At 49.7% G+C, this 14,733-nt stretch overlaps 5 protein-coding genes across 5 annotated transcripts; 3 read left to right on the forward strand and 2 right to left on the reverse strand.

Annotated features, from left to right (window-relative positions):
• Positions 1-93: 93 nt before the first annotated feature.
• On the forward strand, positions 94-2,294 carry N7537_011650 (Zn(II)2Cys6 transcription factor; the record flags this gene model as incomplete). The annotated part of the gene is made up of 4 exons (XM_056902704.1): positions 94-134; positions 196-380; positions 441-1,375; positions 1,437-2,294. 4 exons carry the CDS (start codon positions 94-96, stop codon positions 2,292-2,294), a joined length of 2,019 nt encoding a protein of 672 aa, XP_056747991.1.
• Positions 2,295-3,828: 1,534 nt separating this feature from the next.
• N7537_011651 (uncharacterized protein) lies at positions 3,829-5,194 on the forward strand (the record flags this gene model as incomplete). Its single annotated transcript, XM_056902705.1, has 2 exons — positions 3,829-4,030; positions 4,095-5,194. 2 exons carry the CDS (start codon positions 3,829-3,831, stop codon positions 5,192-5,194), a joined length of 1,302 nt encoding a protein of 433 aa, XP_056747992.1.
• Positions 5,195-5,875: 681 nt separating this feature from the next.
• On the forward strand, positions 5,876-8,474 carry N7537_011652 (glycoside hydrolase family 92 protein; the record flags this gene model as incomplete). Its single annotated transcript, XM_056902706.1, has 4 exons — positions 5,876-6,002; positions 6,056-6,699; positions 6,756-7,768; positions 7,847-8,474. 4 exons carry the CDS (start codon positions 5,876-5,878, stop codon positions 8,472-8,474), a joined length of 2,412 nt encoding a protein of 803 aa, XP_056747993.1.
• A 559-nt stretch (positions 8,475-9,033) lies between these two features.
• N7537_011653 (glycine decarboxylase subunit T) lies at positions 9,034-10,551 on the reverse strand (the record flags this gene model as incomplete). Its single annotated transcript, XM_056902707.1, has 2 exons — positions 9,034-10,096; positions 10,160-10,551. The coding sequence occupies 2 exons, from the start codon at positions 10,549-10,551 to the stop codon at positions 9,034-9,036; spliced, it is 1,455 nt and encodes a 484-aa protein (XP_056747994.1).
• Positions 10,552-11,311: 760 nt separating this feature from the next.
• N7537_011654 (putative neutral amino acid permease) lies at positions 11,312-13,044 on the reverse strand (the record flags this gene model as incomplete). The annotated part of the gene is made up of 4 exons (XM_056902708.1): positions 11,312-11,392; positions 11,468-12,518; positions 12,582-12,724; positions 12,793-13,044. 4 exons carry the CDS (start codon positions 13,042-13,044, stop codon positions 11,312-11,314), a joined length of 1,527 nt encoding a protein of 508 aa, XP_056747995.1.
• Between the last annotated feature and the right edge of the window lie 1,689 nt (positions 13,045-14,733).

A 14,733-nucleotide genomic window follows, 5' to 3' on the forward strand; every position in this document is an offset into this window, starting at 1 on the left:
TCCACTTATAAAGCATGACTCATCCGCATTAGTTATCAACGTGGGCATAACACCGCGATACATAAGCCCCAGGAGATTGTCGTTCCGTTCAGCATGCAAGCACAAGCAAAGCCCCGGCCCATGACATTCACGGGGTATGTACGCCCAAATGCCCCAGAAACCTACTTGAAAAGGCATTTTCTTACAAAAAAACAGCTGTTGGACATGCAAAGCAAGGAAAGTCAGATGTGACGAAAGGCCAGTCACATGCAAGAACTGTGAGAAGCGAGGAATTCCCTGTGGCGGCTATGATATTAGACTGCAGTGGGTATCAGACCCGTTCGCAGAGCCTGATATGGTCCCTACTTCCAATAAACAAGGCCGAAGGAGAATATTGCTAGGTATGGAATGATCTGTACTACCCTCCACAAGGCCTATCATCTGACAGCTTGTGACTGAAGATACCGTGTGTCGATACCGGGAAGAGGAGATCGATGACTTCCTATCCTCTATCGAGTATGATGTAGGATCTGGTTTGTCGTCGAAAAAGGGCCCCTTCTCAATTTTCCCACTACATATTGAGGACCCTGACCCCTCCCAGAGCTTGGTCATGCCCCTTGATGGGTTAGGGGAAGGGCAAGTAGGCTGGAGCTCCACTGAATACTTGCTAGGGCCAATAAGTGCTGACCGCGACTATGCTCAAGACACGGAGTTGCAGGGCTTGGAGCTAGCCCAAGCCTCACCCCAATTTGAATCTGCCTATAACCCCTCTTCTGAAAACGCAGCCGATGTCTCTGGTGACTTTCATATTTATAGCCAATCTAGGACAGAGTCTGGAGGAAGTGTCGGGGAACATGGTTACTGGGTAGATCTCACCTCGGCTCATGACCAGTTGAGTGAGAACTCCCCAACATGCGACTGGAATGATGCACCATTGCACTCCGATACCACACCACTATCCACATGTCCGACTTTGTCTAATCCAACGCTTATTCCAATTCGGCACATTGCAAGCAAAGCTTTTGGCGATGTGGAAGTTGTGAAGCTAATGCACCACTACTTGGATCATCTTGCAGATCTTCTCCAACCCATCCTCCACACCCAAAATCCATATCGTAGCTTATATGCTGCGGCTGCAATCGAAGGCGCACAGGTCAGCATGTCACATCAAATTGCGACCAGAGGAAAACTGCATTCGGCGATCTATCACGCGATTTTATCATCGGCGGCATTCCACTTGTGGAACCGTGATAAACTACAGACCAGATGCCACAATATAGGTGCTAAACATAGGCACTATGCAATTCAATCCGTGCAGGCTGCTGTCGACTCCTTCACACCAGGGGCAGATTACAAATTTTGGTTGCTGGCAATATTATCTCTTTGTACAATCGGAGTAAGCATTAATGAGCTTGACACATCTGTACATTCGCAGTGCACTCACTAATGTTCTTTAGGTAATATCCGGGGATGGAGACTTCAAAGTACACTTGGATGCTGCAACCAAAATACGGAATTCGCGCAAAAAATGGAAACTGATCAGTGGCTCGACTCGTCAACTCAATGAGATAAGTGCCTTTCTAACCCTCATGGCCCGAACGATGTCTTTCGAGGCTACTCTGTCGCCTTGGCTCGGTATCGAGGCCGATATCCCTCACACAGAGGATATTACCATTCAGTCAAGTAGTTGTTATGAATACATGTACGGGATCACACCATCCATTGCCGCAATGATCCAGGAAACGTGTCGACTGGGTGAATTTGTGGCTCAGTTCGAGAGGCAACAGCAATCTATCCCAGACGATCTTCTTCAGGCTTGTGAAACCTTAGGCGATACCCTGTTATCCTGGAGTCTGGAAAATGAGAGAATATCGTCGATCGTGACAAGTGATGACTTGATGATGACCCTGTTCAACCATCAAGCAAAAGCTTGGCATTATGGCGCACTGATTTACTATTACCGACGTATCCAACATTACGAGCCCATGGATGTCAGAAAGGAAGTTCAAAATATCATCGAGCACCTGGATGCTGCCGAGGATGTCAAGTCGAGGTCAGAATCCCGTCGAGTGCGCATAATGGCTCCGATTACATGGCCGATGTTTATTGCTTCCTGTGACGCTATAGGCCCACAGCGGGATTCTTGTAAATCGTGGTGGCACCGAGTAGATCATTATGGGATCACGAACATATCCAGGCAATTGGATATAGTGCAGCAGATCTGGGAGAAGGTGGACGCCAACCGCAATGGACTCGGTCCACTCTGTTGGATGGACATCTTTGGCTCTATGGGAATTAATTTGTTACCTCTATAATTCCAAATTGCCAATAACATAACTGTGTCTCGTCAGATCTGAAACAGAACCAATGTACGGAGTGTATTTACTTCCGAGGTCATTGAAAAATGGAAGTCTCGGAGTCTCTTTCTGTGAATTAAGTGTGGAGCCAAGGGGTCGTCCAATAGGATCAGGCCTTGTCTCCCCACTTGACCGCAAATCCTCACTACATGTATACACCTTGGTCTTCGTACACTCACTGATTTCACCTTATCCTAAATCGTTCAAAATTTCGAGCTGGCTAGAAATTAGGTCCTTGTCCACCCATAACCAGACTCCATTGGCTGTTTAGTCAACCCAGCTCCTCTCCGAGGGGCATCACTGGACACTTGTCTATGGACGTTGGTGAATATAGGACCGTCAGTATTCAAGATTCACATCGAAGTTGCACACTTGACCAAATTGCCGCAAGTGATCCACATATCTATGCAAAATGTCGGTCCTGGCAGGATTTCCGTGGAGATTCATGACACTAGATTAGTGCCATAAGAGTCATGAGGTTAGATATGCGAGCAGCTCCCATGAGACATGCATTGTCCAAATCTGGCCCCGGGTGAAGTGATTTGTAAACAATGTTTAGTAACCAAAGCTGGGTATACAACCTGACGCGTTTATCCATTGGTTCCATCACTTTCTACATCTCGAAGACGAATAACATGTGGCTCCCGTCAAGCCCTAGGAATGAAGGATCTTTTTACCCTTTACCCCATAGGGAAGTTTCTGGGAGTGGGCCCATGAAAGGGAAAAAGAAAGCACCGATCATCTTAGCTGCGGTTACGTCTAAGCAGCCAGTATGTTAAGGTTAGGGGTCTTTGTTTGACCTGTTTTTACATTTGCAAGTTGCATTGGGATATATCTACGGAGTACGAAGTACCAGGGTCAAGATCGTCTCTATTGGTATATTGACACTCTTCTCAAGGTAGTGCCTTGCAAGTGCCCATCGAAATATTTCCGCCTACCCAGTTTGAGCTCTTGGTGCACCGGCAACCCTCACATACTTTTAATCTAGTAGACTAGTGGGGGTAGCAGGGGAGTGTCTTGCATGACCACGTGCTAGCGCGTTCTCGTGTTTCGTGATTTATGCCAATATGCACAGAGGTCTCCCGTATGCTCGAAATACTAATGGTAAAGGGTCTTCTATATGCAGCCGCAGCTAGCACGTACGTTCCGTTCCTCCAATTCCCCCGGATGGGTTTGCTAAAGTCTTTCCAGAATTTCCCCCGTGCTGTCCATGCTCTCAATCTATATAGTCAACATCCACAGAGGAGATACTGGCATCCAAATAGTCTCATTGAACTTCCCCTGCACTCATTGATTTTAAACACGCGATCAGGTTACACGCGTGGTCTCTGATCCTTCCTCTGGATATATTTCAGATTCAGAATCGCGCGTGGATTTGCCGGGCTTCTTGTCTCCCGTGCGCTGTTTCCATCTGCCATATAAAACGCTTGATGGTTCGCATTCCAATTCCCCCTTTTCCTTACACCCGAGGGAACTTGCAAGCATCAATGCGATGGGAATGACTCCAATTATCAGCCGTAACTCCGACACACTTTCCTGGACCCGACCTTCACAGCCCAAAATCGAGATCCAGCTGGTCGGCCAGCAGCCTCGCATCGTCAACTCATATACCACCGGCGACCAAATCAATGGTACCGCCATCATCACCGTTGAACATGAAACGCCTTTCGACGAGGTTGAAATCGTGCTGCAAGGTAAGTTTGCTCTGGAATTTATTCGTGTCACCACGCGAACCCTCGGTTGACCTCAATAACACAGGCTCGTCACACACGACCATCGATCACGTTCCGTGTGGCCGCGTAGGGTCAGAGCAGATATTTCTCGAGCTCCGCCAACCAATTGAGGAGACTGCGTATCTGATTCCAGAGGTTCTAGAGCCTGGTCGCTCATACTCGTTTTCTTTCGGATTCGTTGTGCCAGATCGTTTGCTGCCACAGGCCTGCACGCACGCACGGATAAACCCCCTCGTTCACCGTGCACACACTATGCTTCCGCCGACGTTGGGTGACCCTATGCTAGCCGGTGATGGGAAAACCTTCCTAGATGATCTAGCTCCCGATATGAGCCGAATTTCGTACATTATCCGTGTCGGTGTATTTATGAAGTCCCCGTCAGATCACCGCCAGCTCAACCCTTTGGCAATCATTGCCAAAAAGGTCCGCATTATTCCAACTGTGGAAGAGGAACCCCCCATCAATGTTCTCGGTCATCCATACTACTGTACGAGCAAGGGAAAGAGTGGACGGTATGGACCCCTGCGAACCAAACTGGGCCGGCTGCTCGTTTCCTCATCGCAACCTAAGCCAATCCGCTTACTCCCTCCAAGTTATCCCCGCCATAATGTGAGCACTGTTGCGATAGTACGCCTCCGATTCGACCCAGTGGGTAACGAGCAGCCCCCTCAACTTGGATCGATTACCAGCAAGCTTAAGGCGAGCACTTTCTATAGTGCAACTCCTCGGGCGGATTTCCCTTGTCAGTCCGGTACGATATCATCCGGGCAAGGCGGCCAGGGCCTATTCTCTGAGTCTATCCCGCTGTTGACCATGTGTGTCTCCTCAGCTCAATGGGAGAAGCACTCGATGTCATCTGAATCTGACCGCCGCGAGTCAATACACCTTATCACTTCCGAAAACTTGGACGACCCGGCTGTATCATTCTTTAAGGACAACTATTATACCACCTCGGTCATCATCCCTATCACCATCCCTAGCTCTAAGACCTTTGTTCCAACCTTCCACTCCTGCCTGGTATCCCGCACCTACTCGCTGGACCTCTCGTTGACCTACCATACTCCTGGCATGAACATCCTGACACCGACTATTTCTCTCTGTGTCCCGATCCAGATCACTACCTAGCTCAAGTACGCCGAGCCCGCCAATTCCGAGTTGGAAATTGTTATGAACCAGGAAGAAGAGAAGTAGTTATTATGGGCGCAGTGAGTGTTGACCACATATTATTATATTGAATGTTTAGAATTTAACCTTTTAAAGGCATCGTGCACAAGCTTCGCAGAAAGGAAAATACGTGGGAATGATGATACTATGGATGCTGTCTACCTTTTTGTTACTTTGATATCCAATCTGAGGTGACACATCCTTGTTACCCATTTGGTTCTTCTTGATCCCGATGTCCTTTCTTAATTCCTTATCTTCACCTGATATGTAGAACTTATTAAGAAATATGCTACAAGTATTCTCTCAAGAAAGAAGGTTTTTGCTGGGAATTTCAGGAAGCCTATTTGTCACAAGGCATTTGAGATTGATCCAACCTCCGAGGTTGTCTTGGACATTTTCTCAATCCTACCAGTCCGGGTACACGAGTCTCACCAATCAACCTCCAGTACACCCTTGCACTACCCCCGACAACTCCAAACTCATCCCCGGATCCGATACTGGAACATGCGGAACGGAATGCAACAGACATGCAACAGACAGGGATCGCCAGGGGTACGCATACCAGGCAGGTGCGGGATAAAGGGGGGTATCTAAATACTAGACCTTCCCGACGCGCTCGATCACTTTTATTCAACCTAGACCATGCCGCCATATTTGTTACTGTCGCTATTTTTAGGTCGCGTCCTAGTTAGTGCTGCGGATATCTCTCCAGTGGAAGATTACGATGTCCTACAATACGTCAATCCCTTGATCGGCAGTGCCAACGGAGGTGAGTTTGAACCAAGTAAGTCCAACTACATGCCAACCACTAATTATCCCCAGGCAATGTATTTCCAGGCGCTTCATTGCCATATGGCATGGCGAAAGCTGTCGCCGACACAGACTCAGAATCCAACCAAGGAGGCTTCGCGTACGAGGGCGGCAATGTCACCGGATTCTCCAGCATGCACGACTCCGGCACTGGGGGCAATCCTTCGTTAGGAAATTTCCCTCTGTTTCCCTATGCAAAATGTGCCGGCGACGATGTGAATGGATGTGTCTATCCGAAGAACCAACGAAAGACGAAGTATAAGCCCGACTCGGTCCAGGCGCACCCAGGGTACTTTGCTATAGAGCTGGCATCGGGCGTCCGGGTTGATATGACGACTGCGCACCATACGTCCCTGTTTCGCTTCCAGTTCCCAGATGATACAAGCACCAGTCCATTGATCTTGCTGGATCTCACCGATCTGTCGAACTCCCGTCAGGACAATGCGACCATCTCGGTGGACAACTCAACGGGCCGTATGACTGGTGATGCGCGGTTCGCTCCTAGCTTTGGATCGGGAACATACGTCTTGCATTTCTGTGCGGACTTCAAAAGCCCTGCAGCCCAGCGAGACAGCGGTATTTTTGTCAATTCTCGTGCTAGTGCTGGTGTTCATGATTTGAAAATATCGCGCAGTATCAATGGGTACCCGCTTCCAGTGAGTCGAGGACCTTTCTTCTCATCATACAGAGACGGCTGACCGTGATTCTGTAGGGTGGGGGATTTGTCCGCTTCAAGTCTGCCCCAGACAATACGGTTCTCGCTCGAGTTGGCCTTAGCTTCGTAAGCACAAAGCAAGCTTGCGCTCATGCCGAGTCTGAGATTCCACAATTTGACTTCAATGCAACCCGCCAGATAGCAGTCGAACAATGGACCGAAAAGATGCGTCCGATCCGTGTCTCACGAACAAACATTGATGCATCCGTTCTGTCCAATTTCTACAGTGGAATTTACAGGACTATGATCAACCCTCAGAACTACACAGGCGAGAACCCACTCTGGCAGAGCACAGAGCCCTACTTTGATTCGTTCTATTGTCTTTGGGATTCCTTCAGGTCTCAAATTCCATTCCTCACTATCTTCGATCCCTCTTCGGTCATGCAGATGGTACGCTCACTCATTGATACCCAGCGCCATCTAGGGTGGCTGCCGGACTGCCGAATGTCACTGTGTAAAGGACACACACAAGGAGGCTCTAACGCCGACAACGTCCTGGCAGATGTCTACCTGAAAGGCCTAGGGGATGGTATTGATTGGGATGCCGGGTACGCAGCTGTGCAAAAGGACGCCGAAGAGGAGCCATACGACTGGTCTAGCGAAGGCCGCGGTGGTCTACGCAGCTGGAAGGATCTACACTACATACCCGTGGAAGACTTCGACTACGAGGGGTTCGGTACAATGACGCGCAGCATTTCACGCACACTAGAGTATTCGTACAACGACTTCGCTATCGCTCAAATGGCTCGGGGCCTGAACAAGACGGCCGATGCAAAGCGGTACGAGACAAGATCGCGATACTGGCAAAACCTATTCAAGGAGGACCAGGCCTCTCTCTGGCAAGGAAAGGACACTGGATTTACCGGTTTCTTTCAGCCAAAGAATCTAAACGGAACATGGGGCGTCCAAGATCCCCTCGCATGCTCGAACATCGACCAGAGTGGACACGCCTGCTCGCTGCAAAACACTGCAGGCGAAACCTTTGAATCCAGCATCTGGGAATATCAATTGTAAGCCCTAAGATCTTTTTTTTTGCCAACCCCAACCCCAACCTCAGCATCCCAGCCCCCTTCTAACCGTCCCTATAGCTTCGTCCCCCACGATATGCAAACCCTAATATCCCTCCTCGGCGGCCCCACCAACTTCGTCGCCCGCCTCGATTACCTCCATGACCAAAACATAACCTACATCGGCAACGAGCCCGCCTTCCTAACAGTCTTCCAATACCACTATGCCGGGCGACCGGCAAAGTCCGCATCCCGCGTGCGCACCTATATCCCAGGCTACTTCTCGCCCACGCCAGCCGGACTACCGGGCAACGACGACTCGGGCGCAATGGGCTCGTTCGTCGCGATGGCGATGATGGGATTATTTCCCAACCCAGGGCAGAGCGTGTACCTACTCACTGTGCCGTTCTTCGAGTCTGTTAGTATTGTTTCCCCGCTGACGGGGAAAACGGCGGCGCTGAAGACGGTTAATTGGGCTAAGTATAACATGGCTAATGCTACTGGTGGTGCTGCTGGTGGGAATGGGTTTATTCAGTCTGCTACCCTGGATGGGAAGCCTTACACCAAGAATTGGATTGGACATGATTTCTTCACAGAGGGACGGGAGTTGGTTCTTGTTCTTGGAAAGGAGGAGAGTGATTGGGGGACTAAATTGGATGATTTGCCGCCTTCTTTAGGGCCCGAGGCTGGGGTCCGTGGTGGTGATTAGGCTTTGAGGGACCCCAGGTGGGAGAATGTTGAGGGCAGTTTGGTGATTTTGGTGGTCTCGGATTGAAGCGTGCTTTGCCTCCTAATCATGTGAATACAGGGGGGCTTGGTGGATTGATTTGGGGCTGTGCTGCTTGTAACCTTGGAGGTACCTGCCTCCTCAGCCTCCGCATTTGGTAGGTGGTTTATCCTTACAGCATCATTTGCTTGCGCTGAATACATAATTCTTGCGTCTTACTCGGAATTCAAGTAGGTCTTGAGTACATCTAGTACATAGGCACCTAGGCACCTTTATGCCTACATCTTTCTACACGTGGTTGTAAGATGATAGTCAAGATACATATTATGCAAGCAAAGCTAGCATATAATCAAAATTTGAAATCAGAAAGTCTTTTGATATGATGAATATCAGTCATAAAATCGGAAAAAAAATATATACAAAGGCCGAGTTATAGAAATCGTTGAAACGCTAGTCTTTCGCACAAGTCCCTCCATTTCAGAAAGGAACACAATCGAACAGCACAAAGAACCTAAAAGTAAACGGATAGACCATCTATCCTTTATTGAGGAGGACGATGGAACTTGCTCTCAATCCAAGGCATACTAACAACAGTAGCCTTGCGGACCTTATTGCGGACCTTAACAGCCAGCTCGGTACCCTTCTTGTGAAGCCCTTGCTTGACATAACCCATAGCAATATTAGCACCACCAAGCGACGGGCTCGGGAGACCGGAAGTGACAACGCCGACCTCAACGGGGTTCGCTGGGTCAGAGATGTCCACGACGAGAGCGCCCTCACGAGCAGGGGGGCCCTTCTCAACAGACAGTCCGACGCGACGCTGGGGGATAGTCTTCGGGTTGGCGAGTTGGGAAAGGATAACGGAAGCACCGTTGAAGGTAGCAGTGGCAGGATCGCGACGATCACGGCCAACGACCCAGCCAAGGGCGGCGGCGGGCGGAGTCTGCGAGGTGGAGATATCGTGGCCGTAGAGACACATGCCTGCCTCAAGACGAAGGGAGTCACGGGCAGCTAGACCAGCGAGGCGGGATTTGCTGCTGTCGGCGAGGAGGAGCTCGGTGACTTGTCGGGGGAGGGATTCGGCGCCGGAAGTCGGGATGGAGATCTCGAAGCCGTCTTCGCCGGTGTAGCCGGTGCGGGAGATGAGGAGGGGATGGGCGGTTGCGCTGCCATCGGGTAGGGTGAGGTACAGCTCGCGGCAATTGCCGAAGTAGAGGGTGCTTAGATCGGTTTCGGAGGCGTGGGTGTTTGCGGTGTTGATGAGGGGTTGGAGGACGGAGGCAGCGAGGGGTCCTTGTAGCGCGACCAGCGCGCGGTCTCCGAGGATCTCCCACTTGAGGCTGTCAGCGCCGTGCTGAGAGCGATAGGCTTCGATCTCGGCAGTTAGGAAGGCCAGATCCTCTGTGCGGCGGCCGGCGTTCGTGACGAAGTAGAAGGTGTCTTCGCTGCGGCGGGTGATAACGCAGTCGTCGACCATACCACCGGTACCTTCTTCAAGGAGGCAGGAGAGAGTGGAGGTGTTGGGGGCGAGTTTGTCTACTGAGGAAGGTGTCACCTTCTTCAGGAGATCAATGGCTCCAGGGCCGCTGAGTTGGTGCTGGACCCTATAGATGCGGAACTTGGTTAACCATTGCCGGTTTGTTTTGGTTCCGAGGCAGTTAACTTACATGTGGCTTACGTCGAAAAGACTGGCCTTTTCGCGAGTCCACATGTGGCTTTCCACATGGCTCAAATCCGCGTATTGCAAAGGCATATCGAACCCGGCGAAGGGCACCATCTTAGCACCGTTCTCCACGTGCAAGTCATAGAGCTGCGTCTTGCTAAGGGGCTCGCTCGAGTTAGAGGCATAGCGCACAGCCTGGTTCACAGCACGTGAAGCTATAGCGGCGACTGGCGCATTGGCTTTCAATGACCGGCGGGCTGTTGGTCGCACGATAGCCGCGGAGGAGAGCTCCCGCCGAAGTACGGTGGAGCCGATAGAGATGCGGGGAACGTTGAGGGTGGCGGCCCTCGCGGCGGCGAGGTCAGCACCTCGCGTGAGAATACGGACGCTTGACATGGTGAATCAATGCTGGAGTAATTGAATTGACAAAAGAAAAGAGGAAAAGAGAAACAAATGAACCGCGAGAAGTCACCAAGCCGCCGTCGGGGAAGGGTCGCGGGAAAGTCACGTGGTGATAGGCGATCGGGGAGTAGCTCGTTGCCCGATTCGGACGTTCTACAAGGTGATGTTGGCGGTATATAGCTCTTAGAGCCTGACTATATCATCGATCTGTTTCCACCTAGAATGCGTTAGCAATTGTATGATTATGAAAAATCCCTGTTCATTTCTCCAACGGCGATTGTGTTTCTGCAGTCAGGTACATGGCTACATTGGAAGGTAGACCAAAAGGCCATCGGAGTATTGCCGCGGCGATGGTAAATCATACCCGGAGAGCCACATTGCATCCCCCAAGCCAATCACCTGTATTGAATTAAAACCTGACAACCGCATTAAAGAATGCGGGGATAAAAATATACATGGGGAGCGCCCCAAGATTCAGGCTTTCCGTCAAGCTATACACAGCAATTGAAAACCAGCGACAGGATCCGCAGTCATCTGAAAAAAAAAAAAAAAAGAAAAGGAAAAACAATCCCAAAGGTGCGCAAGTGATATGTGTAATCCATGATTATCCGCCACTTTGCTTCTCGGTCATCAGTCATAAGCCACCGGTGTCTAGTCTATGACCCGGTAGGTCGAAAACAACGTGCACAAGATATCCAAATGCGAAGATGAAGATGAAAAAGAAATGTTACAAATTCCCCGCCCTGCGGGGAGTTTACAGTGCATTGCTGGCACATGTGAAAACACCGCCAACGGTGCCGTCTGCATAGCTGGTGACGACGGACATAACAGCAGCCTAGAAGGAGTATGTGTTAGCGTGAGAAGAAGAAAGAACAAGAACAAGTCAAGCCAGACAAGGGTCATAACTTACGTATGTTCCAGGTCCCAAAAAGAAGAAACCAACGAGAATTAAGAAGACATTAAAAATGAATCCAAGCCAGCCCCGAATTCCACGGACCATAAAGAAACGCGGTCCGTGGTCTGCAGCGCGCATGCGGATATAAGCCGTACCCCAGAAGATGAATCCGAAGAAAGAATCAAAGAGGGAGCTCATAATAGACAGCAAGTCGGAGAAAAAGGGAATGACCTCGGCAATGATAAAGGCGGCAAGCCAAAGCGCGGCAAGAATTCCACCCCAAGCAGCCCAGCCAACGACAGTGTTATTGCCCTTGTGGCGGGTGCCCTCGAACAGGCGGAAGAAGATAAAACGGGCTGAGACGGAGGCGTACAATACGCCCAAGAAAATGATAGTCGGGATCATGAACGAGAAGGAGACCTTCTTGAACACGTCGTCGCCAATGGAGCCGAAGGCGGGCGCAACCATATACTGGTTGCCGACGTAGTTGTAGGTGACGGCCCCGACAACGCTAAAGACGATGATCTCGGCGATTGTCACGGCTGTGACGGACTTCCAGAAGTCACGGGGCTCCTTCATTTCGGCAATGAAACTGGGAAGGGTGATTTGGCCAATGAAGGTGTAACTAATGTTCAAAAAGGCATTCATGCCTTTGACAAATGATGTGCCCTCGGCAGGAACGACGAGCACAATGGGTTCTCCCTTTGCGGCCGAGTATTTTGCCGGGTGGTCTTCGATGGAAGCAAACACAGCAGCCAGGACGACTGAGATGAAAGTGAAGAATGCAGAGAGAGTTGCGACTTTAGACAGCGTGCTGAATGTGCGGGGCAGCGAAAAGCACCAGGAAATGATGGCGACGACGAGCGAGAAGACGACTGTGCAGACTGCCCCGTTGGACATCGTGTTCAGGTACTCGGCACCCACCACACAGTGCAGACCCTGGATGAAAGTGTTGTTCAGGAGGAACATGACTGCTGTGGCCCACCACGCAATCTTGGAGTCCCAGAACAGATACTGACCGATGTCGCAAACGTCGCGGACTTCCGGGTGTCGCAGACAGAACCTCCTATACAAACATTAGCACCGAGGCTTACCACGGGGGTCGCAACCATTGAACGGGGTATCGTACCAGGTAATCAACGAAGTGTATAGGACAATACCGGCAATGACCACGGTCAGGATCAAACCGGGAACCAGACCCAGAATGGAGTATGACCAGGGGAAGGACATAATAGCCAGGCAAATGTACTCGGAGAAGAGCAATGCAGCAGTCTGCAAAAATAAAATAAGATCAGCCAATTAGGTCCCAACTTCCTTATATCGGTCTAATCGAAGCGTACCTTTTGCCAACTACACGTGCGGTATTTGATTGTGTTCTCGGACTCCATCTCAATCTGGCGACCGATGCTTTCTGTGGTTGAGGATGCGTCGAGAGCAGTGACATTGCGCTGCGAGCCGCGGCGGCCCTGGCCCTCAATGTCGAAGTCCTTCAGCTTTGGCTCTTGCTCGGACTTGTCAGACAGCTCGAGGCTGTTATGGTCCCGGTCATGGTCCCAGCCGACAAGATTTGGCAATCCATTTGGAACAGCCATTTTTTTAATTTGAAGAGCGGACGAACCGCGCTTGTCGGAACTCGGTCGAGTCGAGAGGATAGTTGAAAATCTGCAGATGCATGTAATGCTCCTTAAGAAGATAATTGATAGGAGACTGGTCGCGTGTAAGCGGATTGTGTTCTTCTTCTGTGTTTGCCCTTTTTTTTTCCCCTTCTCTTTGGACGGATGCGCTGGTCAGACACTTACACTCAAATGATTGAATTCTGGGGATGATCGGCGCGTTGGAAGGTGAAGCGATCAGAGCTGGACGGATTAGGGCAAATGCGGGTACCTGAGGTAGTATTCCCTGAACTGCACGCAATTCTCAACTTGGATGGAAGAGTGGGAGGAAGAAGAGATGCAAAGGAAGAAATAATAGAAGAAAGAAATGAAATGAAAAAAAAAACCTCGAAGTATAGTAGAATACCAGGTACTTCGTATGGCGCGATCGCATCTGCAGGGTAATCTATTAATTCTGGTATCTGGAGAATACCGTCATTTCCGACCTCCACTGGGACTCTTTGACATCCGGAAAGTAGAAAAAAAAAGGAAAAATTAAAATTACAATTAAATCAATTAAATCAATTAAATCGCAGACCAGGCAAAATGTAGTAATATGACGTTGCTAGAGTCAAGCATCGACCGCAATAGGCGAAGTGTAAGCCGTGGCTTGCGGTAGGCTGTGCCAAGGGTTATTTAGGACCTGATGAAGTCAACGTACCTGGGTTATCAGGGAACTTGGATCCAGACCATTGGACGTGAGGATTTCAGTTTTAGTCCATGGTACTGATTTTTGCAAGATGTCAACATTGAATATACAACGTGTACGCCTATTTCTTCTCTTTTTTTTTTTTTTTTTTCCTTTTTTTTCTCTTTTGATATCGAACTCCGCGGGCACCCCAAATCCGCATTTTTCCAAAGGAGGGCCAGGAGCTTAGATTGCCAAATAATTGGAGCCCCAAAATGTACCTAAACCCACTTGAAGCAAAGTTGGTTGCGCCCGCATATCCATATCTTGCGATATTCTTTGCATCGAGTGGACTGTGGCGGCCCCGCATGCGGATGGCTGTCGAATGAATCCATCCAGCTCAGCGAATCCATGCATACCATGCCTCACGAACATGGGTTTAGCATGGAATAGTGGAAACACGGTATATTTGATCAGGGATTTTTATTTTCAAAGAGTTTGATTTGGTACTAGGTAATTTATGGAAGGATCGGCAAAGTTGTTATTGACTTTGACTTGGACTTGGACTTGACTTTTTTGGCTTCTTTCTGCCTCAGGCAAAGAAATAAACATACCACGTGCTGCTGACTCAGGGTCTGGCCCCCGGAGTCCTGGAAACCCCTTGCCTGGAAGCCTTCAAGCATGAACCATGCCCAAAAACACTTGATATGCAAATATTCCAAAATACATATCTGACATGGTATCTAACAAAAGAAATCCTCGAATACTGGTACAGAAAACGGTAAATAACGAATGTTGACCGTTCTAGCCTTCGGCTCCATCAGCCGCTCTTGCGTGCGAACCCGCAGTGATGGCATCAAGATCCACACGGCGTACTCCGTGTACTGTTGAGGCTTTCACGCCACAAAAGGATCTGAGCTTATTTAGATGCCCTTTGTATTTAATACCATGTTCTCTATGTACTTTGTCCACTATGACATTACGATATGCGATATTTGGTG

This window comes from Penicillium hordei, assembly GCF_028827395.1.
Source record: "Penicillium hordei strain IBT 12815 chromosome Unknown utg000006l_segment0_segment0, whole genome shotgun sequence".
NCBI lineage: Eukaryota > Fungi > Ascomycota > Eurotiomycetes > Eurotiales > Aspergillaceae > Penicillium > Penicillium hordei.